The 22,561-nt window shown below is 42.4% G+C and overlaps 1 protein-coding gene across 1 annotated transcript in view; it reads left to right on the forward strand.

Moving 5' to 3' along the window:
* The window catches only part of LOC108697221 (calcium-binding protein 2-like), a 221,956-nt gene that overhangs the window by 34,482 nt on the left and 164,913 nt on the right, over positions 1 to 22,561 (forward strand). The window contains exon 2 of the mRNA XM_041571191.1: positions 2,798 to 2,959. Within this exon, the coding sequence (XP_041427125.1) occupies positions 2,798 to 2,959 (162 nt within the window). The remainder of the gene's footprint in view (positions 1 to 2,797; positions 2,960 to 22,561) is intronic.

Raw genomic sequence — 22,561 nt, forward strand, 5'->3', positions numbered from 1 at the left:
CTTGTAGAAAAGAATACCAACATCTTTAGATTTGTTTTTAGCTGATGAGAAGCATTTTCTATCAAACTTTTTGTGCCAATAGTTTTCTTTGTTTGACTAAGTGCGTTTCTGTAAATATTATTATTTTGCCTCATCTTTTAGCATATCATGGCAGGCTATGTGCACTTTACTGGAGTATTGAAGCCCTTACAGCTTAGCATTGCAATTTTCAGGGCCAAAACTGTGGTAACAGGGTTGCTGGAGCATTTAACCAGATGAAACCTTGGTGACTCCCAGGAGTGTTGGAGAGAAGCTTCAGTCACCTAAGAATGTGGGGTGTGTGTTAAGCACTGAGGATGCATTGTGTTGTGGATGTGTGGTGGTGAGATGTGCCATATGTAACAGTCCCCATATGGGTTTTAGAAGCAGTAAAAAGAAGCAGGTTGCTTTTCTCACCAGGCAGGTTTACTAACATTGCAGATAAATATCTGGAGAGATTTCTGGAGATGTTGCCCATGGAAACCAATCAGCAATTAGATTTAAACAGCCACCTATAACTTAGAAAACAAAAGCAAAAATCTGATTGGTTGCTATGGGCAACATCTCCAGAAATCTTTTCAGATATTTTTCTCCAATGTTAGTAAACATGCCCCCAGGTCCTTGGGTAAGAGTGATTGGTGTTTAGGAGAGAATTCAGTGTTTATTTGTCCTCACGTCAAGCCTTATGGATTTTAAGGCAATCTGGTTGTGAGTCTGGTGGTTGGGCATTAGATAGTTGTAGGAAGCAGAGGAGCTTGTTTTGTTCTTTGAGGGTTTTGGTATTAGATTTAAAGTGAAAACAGATGCCCATAATGTTAGGTGAGCTTATGCTTTGGTCAGTTGCTTGAATTGCCTTTGGTGGGCCAGGGTTACCAGGGCTATGTCTGGATAAAGGGCAATCGTGTGGCCTTCCCCCTTCAGCTCCCCTGTCAACCTAACCACCGTCCTGATGGCAGCCTTGGTTTTATAATAATGCATAAGTACAATCACATCCCTTGGTCGCTCTTTTGGATTTGATTTGGGCCTCAGGACCCTGTGAGGTTTGTCCATTTCCAACTGATCTAATGGAGTGTCTGTTAGAAGTTCCTGAAATATATCAGTTAGCAGATCTCTAGGTCTTTAATCATCTCAAGTATTCCTTACAAACAGATGTTGTTTCTGTGGGACCAGTTCTCAGTGCCCTCGTAAAAATATTGAATTTGTTTGAGCTGTGCTGAGCTTTGTTATGTTGTTAGGTATTGCTTCTTGATCCCAAATAAGTAATGTCAGTAGCTAGTTCCTTGGTCATTTTAACATGTTCTGCTTTCACCATTTTTCATATAATTTGGAACAGAAAATGTAGATCTTGTTTGGTAATTGATTTGTTGTCATCACCTTCTGTCTGGTCTCTGAACTGGGTCCCATCTTGTTCTTTTTTCAACTTTGTGGAAAGAGTTGTCGGAGGCGAGAGGCGGTCGATTTCTTAAGTTTAGGGGGCATTATTATATTCCCCTTGTCTTAAGCAACTCCGAATGTGGCACTGAATGTGGCACTGTGCCTCAGTGTGGCATTGCAGAAGCCATTTTTCTCCCGGAGCTAACTTAATTCTCCTCCATCCTGGCTCACTGACAGCTCTGCCACCCCCAAGAAAGTTACATTTTGAGCATATATATATTAAACTTATTTCCTTTTTTTCTATAATAATAATAAAACAGTACCTTGTACTTGATCCTAACTACACTGCATGAATCCATATTGGTGGCAAAACAATTCTGTTGGGTTCAGGTATGGAGAATCAAACTACAGAAAGATTGCTTATTTATAATGCCTCAGGTCCCAATCATTCTGGCTAATAGATCCTATACCTGTACTTTATGTATTAGTGACTGGTGTGACATCAGCAGAAGAGACATCACTACATTTGCTCTCCATTTCACTAGGATGTAATATGACTCACTTAACTTGTCCAATCTAGGGAGCACTAAAACCCCTTGATAAAGGGTTTTCTCATAAACATTTGGATTTTTCTCACATTCTACAGTGTGTCATATACTTTTACATAGTACTATGCATCTCTGAATAAAACTACACAGAAACTGTACCTCCTGTGAATTTTGATGAAATCCTCAAAAGATTTGAGGATTTGGCAAATCTCACCACTGTGGATTGAGCACATTATACTTTCGTACTACAGTGGCATGATGGCATCTAACTACATATTAATATGCTTTTATATAGTTTTAGTCACATTTTAAGACATATTTACTGCAGCGAGGTTATGAATGCTTCTTGTTCATAATGCTTTAAAGGGGTAGTTCATCTTTATGTTAAATTTTAGTATGATATAGAATGGTTGTTGCTATTTGTATTACTCTATTTGTTTGCCCCCCCCCCACTATCCTGTTTCCAATATTTCATTCAAGCCACTGCCTGGCTGCTAGGGTAAATTGGACACTAGCAAACAGATACTGTAGCTGCTGAAATTTCAAATGGAGAGCTGTTAAGCAAAAAGCTAAATAATTCAAAAACAAATAAAAAGAGCAACTGCAAATTGTCTCATAATATTACAGTCTACATTATACTAAAAAATTGTTAGATATGAACTACCCATCTAAGATTAGTTCCTCTGATTGCAATCCTGATAATACGTCTGATGAGTAATATTATTGATTTTTAATAGATTTATTGTGACATTGGAAAAACTAAAACGGTATAATCCAAGCTGACATAGTCATAGTCAGAAGGGTGTTGAGTCATACCACAGGGTGATGTCATGTGACTCTCTTCTATCTCCAATTAGGGCACGTCTTCTCTCGTTCAGTTAACACCTTTGTCTCCATCTGACCTGCGATCGGGGATTGTGGACAGCTGGCCACAACCATTACAGAGCTTTGGGGCTTTGCAGAGTCTAGCGGGGACTGCCTGCATCTTCCTGCGACACAGCATCGCTATTACCCAGATCGTATGTATGAGTATTAAGATGTGAATTGGAGAGTGTTGCAGAAAAGTAAATACTGTTTGGTTGGGTGAAGAACGGCAGATAAAAACGTTTAAATAACACTGTATCACAGAATAGTGCAAACAAAAATGTTTTTCTTTTAAGCAACAGTAACTCCAAAAAGTATTTTAAAGTAATTAAAATGTTTTGTACTGTCACCCTGCACTGGTGCAACTGGTTGTGCTTAATTGCTGAATTGTGTGCGCAGATCCTATGCAAAAGAACCCGAATGGTCCACAGGTTGTGCAAGTCACCATATTTTTTTTACTGCACTAATACAGAAGGCTATATTGCTATTTTACCCAAGACATTTACAGTTAATTTTATATAAAAGAAATAATATAATGGGCAGATCCATGGGCAGCATGTGCAAAGGTCAGACATACCTTTTCTATTGATGTTGATGCTTTAATTGCAGCAGGCATCGGATAAGGGATGGAGACTGGAGTAAAGTAAAAAAGGAGCATAAAGGGACAAGTAACACATGGGGGTATATTTATCAAAGAGTGAAGTTAGAGATCGCCACAGTTCACTAGCCTGAAATACCACCTCTCTCCATTAATTTCTATTGGATTTTAAAGACATATTTATCAAATGATAAACTTTCACTTTCACCCTTTGATAAATACACCTTTAAAAATCCCATAGAAATGAATGGAGAGAGGCGGTATTTCACTCTAGCTTCACTCTTTGATAAATATACCCCATGAAGTTAAGGAAGGCAGAGAAAAGTGAGCAGATGCACATTACAGTAACTGATCAACACTAGTATTGAAAGCCTCCAGTGGTTCAATAGGGTAATGCAACACTACTTCAGCACACACTCTTAAGGATCAAATCCACATAGATTCTGACACTGCCAAACACATATCACATATGTGCTGTCAGGCAAGGGCTCTAACTACCAAGAGTATATCTGTTATGTTTATTAGAGGTTTCTCAGCAGTGAGATTGGCACTGGACCTATCCCCAAACAGCAGACATGACAAAACTGCTTGACTGTAAGTGAACTGTATTTAACTAGGGTTGCACAGAATCCATTATTTTGGATTCAGACGAACCCCTGAATCATTTGTGAAAGATTCTGCCGAATACAAACCTAATCTGAACCCTGGGAAACTGACATTTTTTTACTTCCTTGTTTTGTGACAAAAAGTCACGAATTTTCCGTCCCTGTCCTTAATTTGCATATGCAAATTAGGATTTCGGATTTGATTCGACCGAATCCGAATCCTGCTGAAAAAATCGGAATCCTGGCCGAATCACAAACCGAATCCTGGATTCAGTGCATCCCTAATTTAAACACATTTACACACATTTTACTAAAGTTTGCTTAGTTTTGATTGTTAACATTTGCACACATCTGCACACTTAGATACACACATCATACACATTTTTAAAACTTTTTTTATTTTTTCATTTTACTATTCTGGTTCTTGATTTCACCTAAAAACTGTTTATTCTACAGCATAATTATTGTATTAGATATTTTGACAACTAATTAAGCTGTCAGATCAATTATTTTATTCTATTTGTTTCAAAATTGTATTAGGTTTTTGTAATGTTATTGCAATTTTTATCCCTGCAGTATTCTTTATTATATGCTTTTTAGTACAGCTTTGCAGTTTGCAGATGTTTTTACTCATTTTAGACCAAAATCAAAATGTGTTCTTTCCAAAAATATATGGTTTTTTTGTGGTCTTCATACTGTCAGGTGCTCTTACAACATACAATATGCAGACAGAGTACTTTGATTGCAGAAGATGAATTGCCAGCACAGAAATTCATAATTCTCTTTGATAATAAATTAATATTCAGTTTTCATTTTGGGGTCCCTACAGGCCACAAACTTTGGTAAATCTATGCATATTTGGGCATCAAACTGTTCAGTAGATCCCTGGCATTAATATTCAGGGTTTTATCATTGCAATTGTGTAATATAAAAGCAGCAATATTAGGTGACAGCTAACTTTAGCAAGGCTTTGCAATTTAGTAGTAGGAAGAAATATTTACCCATGTTGGATATGTGTAATACTTTGTTTGCAGAAGCTAAATTGCCATCTGAGAAATTTGATATGCACTATTTTCATTTTGGGGTCAATACAAACAACATACTAAAATCTGTGCAGATTGGCCACAAAAAGTTTACCCCTGGCGTTCATATTTAGTGGGCATAAAACTGTTTAGCAATGGAAATAGAAAAAAGGCTTTGATTTAAAGCAAAACTAGAAAGTGCTGATTAACATTGTTGATGATAACCCTGGTGGATTTGTCTTATAACTTTGGGTGGGGCTTTATTTTGGTGTACCATAGCTTCCCTCCACTTTTTCACCTCAGTTTAATCACTGAATACCATCAAATCCTAAATTCTAAATATTGACATTACAGCTTTCCTTACCTCCATTAGTACCATGCCAGGCGAAAACAAGCTGAGAGCATTAGAAACAAATCTTTCTCTAAATCTGAACGAAGCTCAAAGCAAGAAGGTTTAGATCCAGGAATCAGCCAAAAAAGTATTATAACACACAGGAGTAAAAGCTTTATTTGGGCATTGAACCCAGGTCCTTGGCATCCCTTTATTTCAAATTTGGAGCTGAACCATGTCATGATAATGGCACACTCTACCGCAATGATATAACTACACTGCAACACACATGGTTCATGGACGCCACCAAAGAGTAGTGCCATTGGGAGCTCCTCACAGTACCTCCTCCCCCAGACTTTGTCTAGAGTACTGAAGAGAAGATTTACATTTCCCATTAGCATAACTTTTTTTATGACAAAGAGCTCTTCTCTAGGGATGTAGCGAACGTTGGAAAAAATGTTCGCGAACATATTTGCGAACTTGCGTCAAAAATGCGAACGGTTCGCGAACCCCATAGACTTCAATGGGAAGGCGAATTTTAAAAGCTAGAAAATACATTTCTGGCCAGAAAAATGATTTTAAAGTTGTTTAAAGGGTGCAACGACCTGGACAGTGGCATGCCAGAGGGGGATCAAGGGCAAAAATGTATCTGAAAAATACATTGTTGACACAGCGCTGCGTATTGTGCTGTAAAGGGCAGAAATCACACTACATTTCTAAACTTGTGTAATAAACTGCTTTAAAACGTCCGGCGTCTACATGCCAATCAAGTCGTGTAAAGGTTACAGCCTGTTCACACGCAAAGACAAAACGCGGCGCTTACTGCAACGCAAAAAAACGCAAAGAGCTTTCATCATGAATGATACCGTCAAGTGAGCAAATAATAGTTTTTAATTACTAGTTGCTTGTCACCTCCAGGATGTTCGTCCTGTTGGTGGCAATATTTCTGTAGTGGTGTGTTTAGCAGTCACCGTGCTTGTGCGCACGTGCACGGTCAGGCAGAGGTAATTCAATGTACAGTGAAGTGAACCAAAAAACACTGATTCTGCAGTGTGGGCCCAGTTTTGGTCTACTTTATTGATCACCTGCGGTGACCATAAAAGATGCGATTTTGCCACTGTTGCAGAACCCTGAAAAATTAGGCATGTGTACTTTCCTGAAAAATTATGTTTTTTTGTCGCAGCCACTGAAGCACAGAGGCCAGAAAAAATATGCCATATGAATGCTGAAAATATAAAATTTTTTTGTCGCAGCCACTGAAGCACAGAGGCCAGAAAAAATATGCCATATAAATGCTGAAAATATGAATTTTTTTTGTCGCAGCCACTGAAGCACAGAGGCCAGAAAAATATGCCATATAAATGCTGAAAATATGAATTTTTTTTGTCGCAGCCACTGAAGCACAGAGGCCAGAAAAAATATGCCATATAAATGCTGAAAATATGAATTTTTTTTGTCGCAGCCACTGAATCACAGAGGCCAGAAAAAATATGCTATATAAATGCTGAAAATATGAATTTTTTTTGTCGCAGCCACTGAAGCACAGAGGCCAGAAAAAATATTCCATATAAATGCTGAAAATATGAATTTTTTTTGGTCGCAGCCACTGAAGCACAGAGGCCAGAAAAAATATGCCATATAAATGCTGAAAATATGATTTTTTTTTGTCGCAGCCACTGAAGCACAGAGGCCAGAAAAAATATGCCATATGAATGCTAAAAATATGAATTTTTTTGTCTCAGCCAATGAAGCACAGAGGCCAGAAAAAATATGCCATATAAATGCTGAAAAAATGAATTTTTTTTGTCGCAGCCACTGAAGCACAGAGGCCAGAAAAAATATGCCATATAAATGCTGAAAATATGAATTTTTTTGGTCGCAGCCACTGAAGCACAGAGGCCAGAAAAAATATGCCATATAAATGCTGAAAATATGAATTTTTTTTGTCGGCAGCCACTGAAGCACAGAGGCCAGAAAAAATATGCCATATGAATGCTACAAATATGAATTTTTTTGTCGCAGCCACTGAAGCACAGAGGCCAGAAAAAATATGCCATATAAATGCTGAAAATATGAATTTTTTTTGTCGCAGCCACTGAAGCACAGAGGCCAGAAAAACTCAGGATTTACCTCTCCAAAAAGTTTTGATTGAAATGAAACCAGTAGGGTTTGCACCCTAGTTTGTAACGGTGGCGGAGGGAGGAGGACGCTAAAGGACAGCTGTGTGTGGAGTCATGCGGCGTGCAGAGAAGGACAGCTGCATGGGGAGTCAGAACAAGTCTTCCGGCGTGCAGTAACCCTCCGAGATCCATGCCTCGTTCATTTTAATAAAGGTCAGGTAATCCACACTTTTGTGACCTAGGCGAGTTCTCTTCTCAGTTACAATCCCTCCTGCTGCACTGAAGGTCCTTTCTGAGAGGATACTTGAGGCGGGGCAAGACAAGAGGTTCATGGCAAATTGTGACAGCTCTGGCCACAGATCAAGCCTGCGCACCCAGTAGTCCAGGGGTTCATCGCTCCTCAGAGTGTCGATATCTGCAGTTAATGCCAGGTAGTCCGCTACCTGCCGGTCGAGGCGTTCTTTGAGGGTGGATCCCGAAGGGTTCTGGCGCTGCCTTGGACTGAAAACCTTTGCATGTCTGACGTTACAGAGTGGCCAAAGTGCATTGTCCTTGCAGGTGCGCTCGTGGCAGGATTACTGGCACCCTCTGCCCCTGGAATGTTGATGAGTTCCTGAAGTGACATCACCCTTAAAAGCATTGTACAACATGTTTTGCAGGCTGGTTTGTAAATGCAGCATCCTTTCGGACTTGTGGTACGTTGGTAACATTTCTGCCACTTTATGCTTGTACCGAGGGTCTAGTAGCGTTGCGACCCAGTACAGGTCCTTCTCCTTAAGCCTCTTGATACGGGGGTCCTTCAACAGGCATGACAGCATGAAAGACCCCATTCTCACAAGGTTGGATACAGAGGTATCCATCTCCGCTTCCTCGTTATCAAAGGACTATATCATCCACGGTCTCCTCCCCCCAGCCACGTACAAGACCAGGGGTCCCCAAAAGGTCACCACAAGCCCCCTGGGAAGCCTGCTCCTGTTGGTCCTCCTCCTCCACAAAGCCACCTTCCTCCTCTGACTCCACTTCTGACACCTCTCCCTGCGTTGCAGCAGGTGCCTGGGCTCGTTCTGGTGATTCCGACCAGAAATCGTGTGCTTCCTGCTCCTCGTCACGCTGGTCTACAGCCTCATCTGTCACTCGTCGCACGGCACGCTCCAGGAAGAAAGCAAAGGGTATTAGGTCGCTGATGGTGCCTTCGGTGCGACTGACCATGTTTGTAACCTCTTCAAAAGGGCGCATGAGCCTGCAGGCATCGCGCATAAGCACCCAGTAACGGGGAAAAATATCCCCAGCTCTGCAGATCCAGTCCTACCACCCAGTTCAAACAGGTATTCATTGACGGCTCTTTGTTGTTGCAGCAGACGTTCCAACATGAGGAGCGTTGAATTCCAGCGAGTCTGGCTGTCGCAAATTAAAACGCCTGACTGGCATGTTGTACCGCTGCTGAATGTCAGCAAGGCGTGCCATGGCTGTGTAGGAACGTCTGAAATGGGCCGACACCTTCCTGGACTGCCTGAGAATGTCCTGGAATCCTGGGTACTTCGAGACAAAACGTTGGACTATTAAATTCAGAACATGTGCCATGCAGGGCACATGTGTTAAATTGCCCAGTCTCAGTGCTGCCAACAGATTGCTTCCGTTGTCACACACCACTTTTCTGATCTTCAGTTGGTGTGGGGTCAGCCACCGATCGGCCTGTGACTGCAGAGATGACAGGAGTACAGATCCGGTATGGTTTCTGCTTTCCAGGCACGTCATCCCCAAGACAGCATGACAACGGCGTACCTGGCACGTCGAATAGCCTAGGGGGAGCTGGGGGTGCACAGGTGTGGAGGAGGAGGACCCAGCAGCAGAGGAGGAGGAAGCAGAGGAAGAAGACGAGGTAGAGAGCGAAGGAGGAGTAGAGGTGGTGGCAGAACCGCGTGCAATCCGTGGCGGTGACACCAACTCCACTGTTGTTGTTGAGCCACGCATTCCCTGCTTCCCAGCCATAAGCAAGTTCACCCAGTCGGCAGTGTAGGTGACATACCTGCCCTGACCATGCTTGGAGGACCATGCGTCAGTAGTCATATGGACCTTTGCCCCAACACTAAGTGACAGAGATGCGGTGACTTGGCTCTGCACATGGTGGTACAGGTGTGGTATTCCCTTCTTGGAGAAAAAATTGCGGCTGGGTACCTTCCACTGCGGTGTCCCAATTGCTACAAATTTGCGGAAGGCCTCAGAGTCCACCAGCTGGTATGGTAAAAGCTGGCGGGCTAAGAGTGCAGACAAGCCAGCTGTCAGACGCCGGGCAAGGGGGTGACTCGCAGACATTAGCTTCTTACGCTCAAACATGGCCCTCACAGAAACTTGGCTGGGGGCAGATGACTGGGAACTGGTGGTCAAGGTGGAAGGCGGAGTGGAGGGTGGTTCATACGGGTCAAGGACAGCAGAGGTAGAGCAGTAAGATGCTGGACCAGAAGGAGGGTGGCTTTTAGTTTGTCTGCTGCCTTTGAGGTGTTGCTCCCATAGTGCTTTGTGCTTGCCGTTCATGTGCCTTCGCATAGAAGTTGTACCTATGTGGGTGTTGGGCTTCCCAAGACTCAGTTTCTGACTGCACTCATTGCAAATTACAACGCTTTTGTCAGAGGCACACACATTAAAAAAATTCCACACTGCTGAGCTTTTTGAAGCTGGCAATCTGGCGGTAACAGTAGAAGTTGGCGGCAATGGCGGGTGCGTTGGCCGGCTGACCACAGGTGCCGATACATGTTGTTGCCCTACTGTTCCCTGTGAGCTGTCCTCCCTGCTTCTTCTAAGTCTTATTCTCCTCCTGCCTCTCTGACTCTCCGTCTCTCCATCTGAACTATCCTCCTCTTGCTCTCTTCTACTGGGCACCCACAAAACATCAATCTCCTCATCATCATTCTCCTCAGATGCATCAATTTCTTCTAACAGCTCACAGAAGGAAGCAGCAGCGGGGACCTCCTCATCACTCATTATGTCCATCTCTGTTGTGTTGTCTGCCCAGAATTATATCTGGTGTAACGTCCTCATCTCCTTCATCTTCTTCTGCCAATAATGGTTGCGCATCACTCAGTTCAAGAAACTCATGTGTAAATAACTCCTCTGACTCCAGTGAAGAAGGGGCGCCGGTGGTGGAGGAAGTGTTACGTGGGGTGCCCATAGCAGAGGAGGATGAGGATGTTGTGGCAAAGTTAGAAACGGTAGAGGATGGGGTGTGCTGTGTAAGCTAGTCAACTACCTCTTCAGCATTTTGGGAGTTCAGGGTAATTGCCTTTGTAAAACAGGGCAATTTCCTAGGGCCACAGGATAGCATAGCAGCACGGCCCCTAGTGCCTCTGCGTGGCGGCCTGCCTTTGCCTGGCATTTTTTTTAAAACAACAACAACTCAGGTGGTGTTTCTGGAGACGGTATTATTATTGATATTTAGACAGAATGTGAAAAAGCTCACACAGCTAGGCGACAGTTGTTTGAAGAACACACTGGGCAAACAATGTCTGCAAGGTCAACGTATACACTACAGCAGTGGATACAGAATATATTATTGCTGCTTGAAAAACGTCACTCAGGTGGTGTTTCTGGAGACGGTATTATTATTGATATTTAGACAGAATGTGAAAAAGCTCACACAGCTAGGCGGCAGTTGTTTGAAGAACACACTGGGCAAACAATGTCTGCAAGGTCAACGTATACACTACAGCAGTGGATACGGAATATATTATTGCTGCTTGGAAAACGTCACTCAGGTGGTGTTTCTGGAGACGGTATTATTATTGATATTTAGACAGAATGTGAACAAGCTCACACAGCTAGGAGGCAGTTGTTTGAAGAACACACTGGGCAAACAATGTCTGCAAGGTCAACGTATACACTACAGCAGTGGATACGGAATATATTATTGCTGCTTGAAAAACGTCACTCAGGTGGTGTTTCTGGAGACGGTATTATTATTGATATTTAGACAGAATGTGAAAAAGCTCACACAGCTAGGCAGCAGTTGTTTGAAGAACACACTGGGCAAACAATGTCTGCAAGGTCAACGTATACACTACAGCAGTGGATACGGAATATATTATTGCTGCTTGGAAAACGTCACTCAGGTGGTGTTTCTGGAGACGGTATTATTATTGATATTTAGACAGAATGTGAAAAAGCTCTCACAGCTAGGCTGCAGTTGTTTGAAGAACACACTGGGCAAACAATGTCTGCAAGGTCAACGTATACACTACAGCAGTGGATACGGAATATATTATTGCTGCTTGAAAAACGTCACTCAGGTGGTGTTTCTGGAGACGGTATTATTATTGATATTTAGACAGAATGTGAAAAAGCTCACACAGCTAGGCGGCAGTTGTTTGAAGAACACACTGGGCAAACAATGTCTGCAAGGTCAACGTATACACTACAGCAGTGGATACGGAATATATTATTGCTGCTTGGAAAACGTCACTCAGGTGGTGTTTCTGGAGACGGTATTATTATTGATATTTAGACAGAATGTGAACAAGCTCACACAGCTAGGCGGCAGTTGTTTGAAGAACACACTGGGCAAACAATGTCTGCAAGGTCAACGTATACACTACAGCAGTGGATACGGAATATATTATTGCTGCTTGAAAAACGTCACTCAGGTGGTGTTTCTGGAGACGGTATTATTATTGATATTTAGACAGAATGTGAAAAAGCTCACACAGCTAGGCGGCAGTTGTTTGAAGAACACACTGGGCAAACAATGTCTGCAAGGTCAACGTATACACTACAGCAGTGGATACGGAATATATTATTGCTGCTTGGAAAACGTCACTCAGGTGGTGTTTCTGGAGACGGTATTATTATTGATATTTAGACAGAATGTGAAAAAGCTCACACAGCTAGGCGGCAGTTGTTTGAAGAACACACTGGGCAAACAATGTCTGCAAGGTCAACGTATACACTACAGCAGTGGATACGGAATATATTATTGCTGCTTGGAAAACGTCACTCAGGTGGTGTTTCTGGAGACGGTATTATTATTGATATTTAGACAGAATGTGAACAAGCTCACACAGCTAGGTGGCAGTTGTTTGAAGAACACACTGGGCAAACAATGCCTGCAAGTGCACTACTATTGGTGCACTACTATGAAGAACAGCAAACAGCACTGGACACGTTAAAGAACAGTAAGATAAGTAAAATAAAAAATATATATATATATTAAAAAAAAAAATTACTCTGGTTGGTGCTGAACTACTAGGAGCAGCACACCAGTCCCACTCCCCAACACAGCTAGACTAATAGCACTGGGCTCTTATAGTAGCAAAGTAAAAAAACAAAAAAGAAAATAAAAGCAGTCCTTACAAGGACTATTGGGTTACAGGCAGCAGTCAGCAGATGAGAGATCAGCAGCAGGACAGCTGCCCACAGCAGCTACATACAGAGCACTGCAGTAGAAGGTAGATTACTAGCCAGCAAAGCTACCTAACCTAAAATGTCCCTCAAATCCCTGCAGAGTTCTGTCCCTACAATACAGAGCAGTATCAAGTAGATTACTAGCCAGCAAAGTTACTATCAACTGTCCCTCAAATCACTCAACAGCTCTCTTCCTACACTAGCTCTTCCAAGCACACACAGGCAGAATGAAAAAACGCTGCAGGGCTTCAGTTTATATATGGAAGGGGAGTGGTCCAGGGGGTGTGGGGGTGGTCCAGGAGGGAGAGCTTCCTGATTGGCTTCCATGTATCTGCTGGTCTGGGGTGAGAGGTCAAAAATAAGCGCCAGCTAAGACGAACCCAAATTGGCGAACGTCGCGCGACGTTCGCGAACATTCGGCGGACGCGAACAGTCGATGTTCGCGCGAATTAGTTCGCGGGCGAACAGTCCGCGACATCCCTACTCTTCTCTAAATTTTATAAACATGTGGGTCATATGGTCATTACCTGCTGCAACATCAGAAAGAAGAAAGTCTTGGAGAAAGTATTAGGAATGTTGTCCATAGAAAAGATGACATCCCAGCTGAGGCATAAAAAGAGTTGTTATTAGGCAACTCTGTCCAAAGAAGGAGATCAGACCAGTCATCTTGACAGAGAGACAAATGACATCAAAGAAATTACTCCAAGGGCTTGCTTGACACGTTTCGCAGCTCCATTGAACTGAGGGTTATGGGCAAAGGAAAGTTGGATAGTGATACCAAGAGTTTTACATAAAGATTTTTGCAAATTGGGAACCCCCATCAGATACTGTTTCTGAAGGAAATCCTTGCAGGTGGAAAATGTGCTGGATAAAGTGTTGGAAAAGTGCTACAGCTGAGGGAAGTTTACGTAGAGGAATGAAGCCTGCATTTGTGTTTCCCCCAACACTTGACAACTGGTGACAGATGTAGACAGGCAAAAGCTGTTTTTGTGGAAAACTGAAATTTAAAGGGAATGTAACCTTTTTTGGAGGAACTGTTGCAGCAACTAACAAGAGCTAGTTCAGTTTCAGGAGAGTATGGTTGTGCAGTAGCAGCAGGCTACAGAGGCTCAGCAGCGTACTCTGGAGGCCTAGCTTTTAGCCATGGCGGCTCAACAGCAGTCCACAGACTTGCTTTGGTAGAGTCTCCTACAATACAAGCATCTGCCTTTCAAGAGACTACTGCTGCCCAAGAAAAGTTATTGGCTGAGGCAGTGCAATAAGAAGGAGGTGGGTCTTGGGCATCCAGCGAGTAGCAGATGGAGGTGTGGAAGTGGGAACTTTGAAGTAGCCTGCATTTCTGCTACAATCCCTGTGTGTTCCACCAAAACTTCACAATGGGCATAAAATCTGAATAGGATCACTTTGTTGAAGCTGTTTAGCAACCTTAGGGGCAAATTTACTTATGGTCGACTATTGAGGGTTAATTAACCCTCGATATTCGACTGTCGAAGTTAAATCCTTCAACTTCGAATATCGAATTCGAAGGATTTACCGCAATTCATTCGATCGAACGAAAAATCGTTTTTAATCCATCGATCGAACGATTTTTATTCGACCCAAAAAAGATCGCAAAGCCTATGGGGACCTTCCCCATAGGCTAACATTAACTTCGGTAGGTTTTAGGTGGCGAACTAGAGGGTCGAAGTTTTTTTTAAAGAGACAGTACTTCGACTATCGAATGGTCGAATTGTCAAACGATTTTTAGTACGAATCGTTCGATTCGAAGTCAAAGTCGTAGTCGAAGGTCGAAGTAGCCCATTCAATGGTCGAAGTAGCCAAAAAAAAACATTCTAAATTCGAAGTTTTTCTTATTCTATTCCTTCACTCGAGCTAAGTAAACATGTTAATGTTTTTTACTTTTGTTTTACTTTATTAGCTTTTTTTCTTAATAGGTAACTTAACAGAACAATGGAGGAAGTATATTATGTAGTATTCAAACAACATATGATAATAGGGGTTTATAGCATTAGTGTATAGGTAGACATATGGAAAACATCTAGGGGGTTATTTATCAAAGTCTGATTTTACTGGTCAGAGTTTTAAAGGAGAAAACACAATTTTTTTGGAGGGAAAAAAACCCCAAATTGTTCTTGATTTATTTTACCCTGATTGTGCTAAAGTGGTTTTAAGAAAATAGTGAGAATTTTTCAGATTTTAGTAAATAATCCCCTTAGTGTTCAGGCCATAAATTGTGTCACTAGATTGCCATCAACCACCTACCAGTTTTCTAGTGGAAGGGAGTCCACTGTGTTAGGGGAAAGGATGGCTAAGAGGTTGGAGGAGTGATTAAACCAGGCGGGGGGGGGGGGGGGGGTGAGATAAAGAAAGACAGGGCAGTGGGATTAGGAAGGGGTCATGGAGAAGTGAGGGAGCATACAGTTTATAGTTAAGGAGGTCCCTCTGTTACAAGGAAAACAGACTAATACTAATTTAACATATAATTCTCCACTAAGTAATGCAAATTTCAATTAGTAAAAGTAGTAACCTCCACTGTATGCTGGCAAATGCACAGAATTTGTCAGGTGAAATTGGATCAATAGAATTAATTGCATGCTCTAAAAATTGTGATATAATTGGTATCACTAAGACCTGGTGGGATGAAACATGTGACTGGACTGTAAATTGAAATGGTTACACCCTTTTTAGGAGGGACAAATGGATTAAAAAGGGTGGGGGGTGTGTTTGTATGTAAAGCCTGCATTAAAGCAATGCACTAAAGAAATAACCATTACTGGCACTGGTGAGCGAGTGGAATCCCTCTGGATGAGATTTTGACTGGGCAAAAGTTTACAAAGAGAATTCTCATTGGTGTATGTTATAAAACACCTCATATAAGTGACGAGTATGAAGCCCAGCTACTCTTGCAGATAGAATCGGCTTCACATCTGGGTCAAGTTGTTGCTATGGGTGACTTCAATTATCCACACATTGACTGGGGTAATGGGGTTGCCAAGACAGAGAAAGCTAATAGGTTTATAAATATGCTGAATGACAACCTTTTATTCCAACTCATTCAAGAACCTACTAGGAATAACTCTCTTTTGGACCTTGTAATAACTAAGAATACTGAACTCATCTCTAGCATTTGTACGGGTGAGCATTTAGGGAATAGTGATCATAACATGATTTCCTTTGAGATTTCAGACTTGCAAACTTTAACAGTATAAGGGCATCTCTGCAAAATATTAAGTGGGAAATGCTTTTCATAGGGTTAAACACAGAACAAAAATGGGAAGTCTTTAAAATGCTGCTTAATAAATATACATGTCAGTATATTCCCCTTGTAAGCAAGGAACGTCGTTGCAAAGTATTATGTTCTGGACCCTGTAGTAGTACATAAAACATTCACAGTAGCTGGGAGTAGAACAAACTTTACGAGGGAGGAAAGCATGGCTGAACTGCCAACAAGTTAGGAGAAAAGAGAGATAGAGAGGCAGATACTTGGGAAACAATAATCAGCAGAGCAGAGTGACACATTTCAGTTTAAGATGTAACAGCGCCATCTACTGGCATTACATTAACAGTCAATACATAACACCCCTCCTCTCCTAGATAACATAATCCTCTAGGTGGCGGGGCCTTTGAATGACCCTTCTGGGCCGCTCCATTGGGACACTGATGACCTCTCCTTGTGGATTGGTCTCAGTATCTGCTAGTAACCCCTGAGGTACATCTACTGTCTGTTCAGCTGCAGGAATCTCTTCCTCTGGAAAAGCTAGAGGAGTTAAGTCACCTTGCAATCCAAACTGGCCATGGTTACCCTCTGTCAGGCCCGGACTGGTAATCTGTCCGTTCGGGCAAATGCCCTAGGGGCCGCTCTGCCCTGTGTTTAAGTGGGCCGCCCGCTGTCTAATTAGATGCGGTGCGGCACTTCACTTGTTAGCTATTAATCACAGCCACCAGAGTTGCGTACCTGCCCTGAACTAGAATGCGCAGTCCACCGACCCGCAGTCTGCATCTTCTAATCCTCCTGTCATCTCTCTGCTCTTTCTCCGGTTCCTCCCCCACACTCTGGCATGCACGCTGACTCTAGCAGCCTCCTCCCACCTCCACTGCTATCATAAACAGTCCAAAGGGAGCCGACGCATCGCGTTGCCACATAACAACACTCGCCGAGCTGGCCTGGTCCTACGCTGCACATACACGTCATGAGCCAAGAGCCATCAGGGAATCACCGACCACACCGCACTGAGTCTGTCGCACACAGTGAGTGACCGCCTTCCACATTCGCCACCAGGTCCAAGCTAGCTGAACCAGGCACCCTCATGCACACCTTCTCTAACCTCTTCCTGGTCTATCATCTTTCTCTCAAAAAATCTTTATGTCTATTTCTCTCTCTCTCTCTCTCTCTCTCTCTCTCTCTCTCTCTCTCTCTCTCTCCCCCCCCCTCTGGCTAAGTATGAAGGCAATGTTCCCTGTTAGAAAATGTTTATTGCCACAGCTGACTGGCACTTCTTACAGTGCCCACTGTCAGTGACTGCACAAATATTTAAAAAGATGTTTTTTTGGTTTGCCACCCTGTGGTGCCTCTGGCCTGGCCCATCGTCGCAATTAAATTCAGGGGGTATGTATATACGAAATAATCTTTGTGCCATCCTGTTATTTCTGTTATGAGCTTTGCCCAGGGCCCACCAAGGGCTTAAAACAGCCCTGCTGCTATGTGTATTGTAACATTAGAGCAGAGGGGGGCAGGACTGCAGCAACTTTCAATTTGTGGGTGAGGACACCTGCGTGACGTCACCACACGCAGGTATATTTACAAACAAAGTGCAGAGCTGGAAGCTGGAGAGAGGTATTTTTTTAGGGCAAAGCAGAGCTGGTGCTTAAAGTGGACCTGTGGATTGGAGAGTGGGTCAGTAGTGCCTCAACAGTCTGAAGATGGAAACAGCAGTATGTAAGTACTGCTGTTTTTATTATTTTGAGTGCCCTTTTGAAGGCTGAGAATTTGTAATTAACTACATTAATTAAAAAATACACTACAGTGTACCATATAAAGGCACAAGGCTGCAGGCTGAGTTATACAAGGAACTCTGAGTATCACTCATGTATTATAAGGGATAATGTACCCCCTACTGTAAATGATAAGGATATTAGAAGTCACTGAGGGGTTGTTCTGTGACCATATAAAGGCACAAGGCTGCAGGCTGAGTTATACAGGGAACTCTGAGTATCACTCATGTATTATAAGGGATAATGTACCCCCTACTGTAAATGATAAGGATATTAGAAGTCACTAACCATATAAAGGCAGTTTTAAACCAATGTATGGGTCTCTCTCTCTCTCTCTCTCTCTCTCTCTCTCTCTCTCTATATATATATATATATAAAATATGCTTGTGTGTAAGTAAAAAGACCAGCCCGCATTTCGTGTGGGCTGCTTTGATTTTTTTGCCAGGGCTGCTTTTTACTCCCAGTCTGGCCCTGCCCTCTGTATTAGGACAAACATTGTCCCCTAGTCTGCTCCAAAGCTGATCAACATGTCTTCGAATAACACGGCCATCCGCAGTCTTAACCTTGTATGAGACAGGGCCTGTCGCTTCAACAATGACTGCTGGTATCCATTTTGGTCCCAGTGCATAATTTCTGGCATACACACTATTGTCTGCTTCAAACATCCTCACTGTGGAGGTCTGTGCATTTTTATGGAATTTATCTTCCTGTTTATTTTGTACATCAGAAGCCAAGTCTGGATGCAGTCTGTCTAAACAGGTTTTAAGCCGTCGGTTCATCAAAAGTTCTGCAGGACTGCAGCCAGTGCTAGCAGAAGGGGTTATGTGCTGCTGCAACAAAAACTTTGCCAGTCTATAATTCCAGTCACCATCAATTATCCTTTTTAATGCATACTTTGTAGTCTTACATCAGTGAATTTCTTTTTGTGCATTGGCTCATTTTCAACACTATTTATAATTTCTGAGACATAAATATCTGTTTCTGCTTCCTTCTCAGTAGTGTCATTTTGGATTTTTACTATATGTGTTGCATCCCCAGATGGAGTTGCTCTGGCTTGCTTGTGTCTCTGTGAATTATCAACTTGGCGGCAGACTCTCTGTATGTGGCCGCGGCGCTTGCATTTGTGACACACAGCATTTTGGAAATTACAGTTTCCACGCAGGTGAGCTCCCCCACAACTGTGGCACCTTAATTTTACTGGATCTGCTACCTGTGCTGATGCTGGCATTTTATACACTCGATGCAGCTCTGGTGCAATAACTGAACTGGCAGAGGCCTGTATCTCCTTGGAATGTGCAGATGCAGCTTCATAAGCAAGTGCTTCCTCCTGGGCCAAAGCAAAGGTTACGTTGTGCTTTGCTAGAAGCCTTCTTTGCAGTGCTGCATCCCTGACCCCACACACAAGACGATCCCTTAGCAAGGATTCCAAGCTGCTGCCAAAATTGCAGTTTTCTGCCAAACTGCGCAGCTCTGCTATATAGGCAGCAATACTCTCACCTGACTGCTGGCTGCGTCTGTTAAAGTGGAACCTCTTAACAGTTTCAGATGTTGTGGGTGCAAAATGATTTTTAAGCTGCTTAATAATTTCCTCAAATGAGCAGTCACTGGGTTTAGTGGGGGATACCAGAGAGCGAACAATCTCATAAGTCTTTGAGCCTATAACACTCAGCAGAACTGCACGTTTCTGCACCTTATTTGCTTCTAGAAAGAACTGCAGTCTCTCTGCTTAGGAATCCCATGAGGATGGCCTGGCAATGTCAAACTCCTCTATGTGGCCCAGGGACACCATTATGGAAATAATAAAGTCTCTTAAGTTCCCTTTTAGTCACTGGGATCTTGTAGTTGTAGATTTTTTATGGGTTATATCCCATCCTCGTCGCCAGTATTATGTTCTGGACCCTGTAGTAGTACACAAAACGTTCACAGTAGCTGGGAGTAGAACAAACTTTACTAGGGAGGAAAGCATGGCCGAACTGCCAACAAGTTAGGAGAAAAGAGAGATAGAGAGGCAGATACTTGGGAAACAATAATCAGCAGAGCAGAGTGACACATCTCAGTTTAAGATGTAACAGCGCCATCTACTGGCATTACATTAACAGTCAATACATAACACAAAGCAAAACCTTTTTGGTTTAATAGACGTGTTTTAAGACTTTAAAGTTTGCTGGGACAGCCGAATCATTTATAAAGTACAAGGAGGCCAATAAATCATGCAAAAAAGCTATAAGGCAAGCAATCGGTATGGAAAAGGATATTGCAGCAAGCAGTAAAAATAATTCAAAATATGTTAATAGTAAAAAAAAATGAAGCAGGAAGGGGTGGGACCTTTAATATCAGAGGGGGGTCAGCTGGTTGATGAGAACAAAAAAAAAAGTGCAGATTCTGAACACATATTTTTCATCTGTCTACACAAATGAGGAACCAGTTAATGAAGGTTTCCTTCTTGATGACTTGCAGTAAAACAGAACACATGGACCGCTCAAGCTCCCCACAGTACCTCAGTCCAGGTGCTCTATCCTCAGTGTCCACACTGTATAAATATAACAAACTTGAAGTATTGGAGGCACTTCTGGAAAAGGCTTTATTAAGGCAGCATGCTGTAATGTGTTTCAGATAATCTCCCTTAATCATAGGTATCAATTAAGCTATGATTAAGGGATACTATCCCGAAACACGTTAGGTGTATTACAGCATACTGCCTTAATAAAGCCTTTTCCATAAGTGGCGTCCAATACTTCAAGTTTGTTATATTTCCTTCTTGATGGTCCTAGTTCTGGTAGTGCAACTAGTGATGCATGGTTCACACTTAAGGAAATTCAAAAGAGACTAGAACATGTTAAGATAAACAAAGGTCTGGGGCCAGATGGTATTCATCCCAGGGTACTTAGCGACTTTAGCTCTGTGATTGCCAAACCTCTGTAGCACCTATTTGGCTGTATTTAGACAAATACCCTCTAGCATGATAAAGCATTGGCTACATGCGACTTACACAACAGGATCAGGGCCTATGCCAAGTGGAAGCTATCCCTTTAAGATGTAGTATAAATACATAACACAGGCTACTGCATATAAAAATGGTTTGATTGGATGCCAGGAGGTTCTTTGGTGAAACAGAAAGGATGAATTTATTGTAGACAAGGCAAAATAAAGGTGACCACAGGTATTGCAGATGTAGCATATCACAGAGGAGGAAGGATAGCAGAATGATGATGCAGCATGATGTAGACTGTCACTTCCATAGTCAAATAATCAAGAAGAATACCTCTGTCCCAAAGACCGAAATACCAGTGAGGGGATCGGGATCAATCAGGTAGGGTACAGGCAGTCCTCTGCTAACCTGTTTTCCTTATCACTGAGTTCCCTGCTCTAAAGGCAAACAAGAAGCCTTTGGGAAGCAACTCCCTGCTTTTATCCTTGATGGAGCACACAACTACTCATGCTACACAAAGCTGACTATCTCTCTCTCCTAGAAAGACTATTACAGGTCTGCCCTAATGATAGCAAACCTCATTCACGGGATTGCCTGGTTCCCGACTTAAGCACCAAAGGTACAGGTCCCTTTGGGGTCCTGTACTCGGGCCTTGGTGATCCCATGCTCAATGGGAAACACGTAGCCTTGAAGACACAGGAGCCAAAGAGGAAGAGGCCACTCCCTGCACAACACTATATAGCAGTGTGGCAGGAAATGGTATGGCACCCTTTGGCCTATAGCTATAGCTGTTACACTTACATGTCATAAGGACTTTTGCTCAATAAAAAACAGCTATAGGGAATGATACAAGAAAGGTAGAGGATTAACTCTAAAGGAGCCTAATAGATCCTATAGGTCCCTACACATCTTTACTTAATTTTTCAGGATTCTTTGAGGTCTGGCATAGTGCTGAGAGACTGGCAAATTGCTAATTTGGTGCCGCTATTCAAAAAGGGATCCCGTTCTCAGCCTCAAAACTATAGGCCAGTTAGTCTGATGTTAGTGTTATGAAAGCTTTTCGAATGCTTAATAAAGGATAAGATACTGGATTCATAGCAAATCATAATACTATGAGTTTGTACCAGAATGGTTTTATGCATAATAGATCTTGCCAGACTAACTTAATTTCTTTTTATGAGAAGATAAGTAGGGACCTGGAATGTTGGCCTGGAACATAGTATTTGTACCTAGATAGAGAACTGGTTGAAAGATTACAAAGAGTGGTGGTAAATGGAACATTTTCAAATTGGACTAGTGTTGTTAGTGGTGTACAACAGGGGTCTGCACTAGGTCCCTTGCTTTTCAACTTGTTTATCAATGACCTGGAGGTGGGCATTGAAAGTACTGTTTCTATTTTTGCAGATGATACTAAATTGTGCAGAACTATGGGTTCCATGCAGGATGCTGCCACTTTGCAGAGTGATTCTGTGTCTAAGTTGGGAAACTGGGCAGCAAACTGTAAAATGAGGTTGTGTAAATGTGTTGATAAATGCAAGGTTGTGCACTTTGGCAAAAATAATATAAATGCAAGTTATACACTAAATGGCAGTGTGTTGGGAGTTTCCATAAATGAGAAGGATCTTTGGTTTTTTGTAGATAACAAGTTGTCTCATTCTGGGCAGTGTCATTCTGTGGCTACTAAAGCAAATAAAGTTCTGTCTTGCATAAAAAAAGGCATTAACTCAAGGGATGAAAACATAATTATGCCTCTTTATAGGTCCCTAGTA

Source organism: Xenopus laevis, chromosome 7S, assembly GCF_017654675.1.
Source record: "Xenopus laevis strain J_2021 chromosome 7S, Xenopus_laevis_v10.1, whole genome shotgun sequence".
Taxonomy (NCBI): Eukaryota; Metazoa; Chordata; class Amphibia; order Anura; family Pipidae; genus Xenopus; species Xenopus laevis.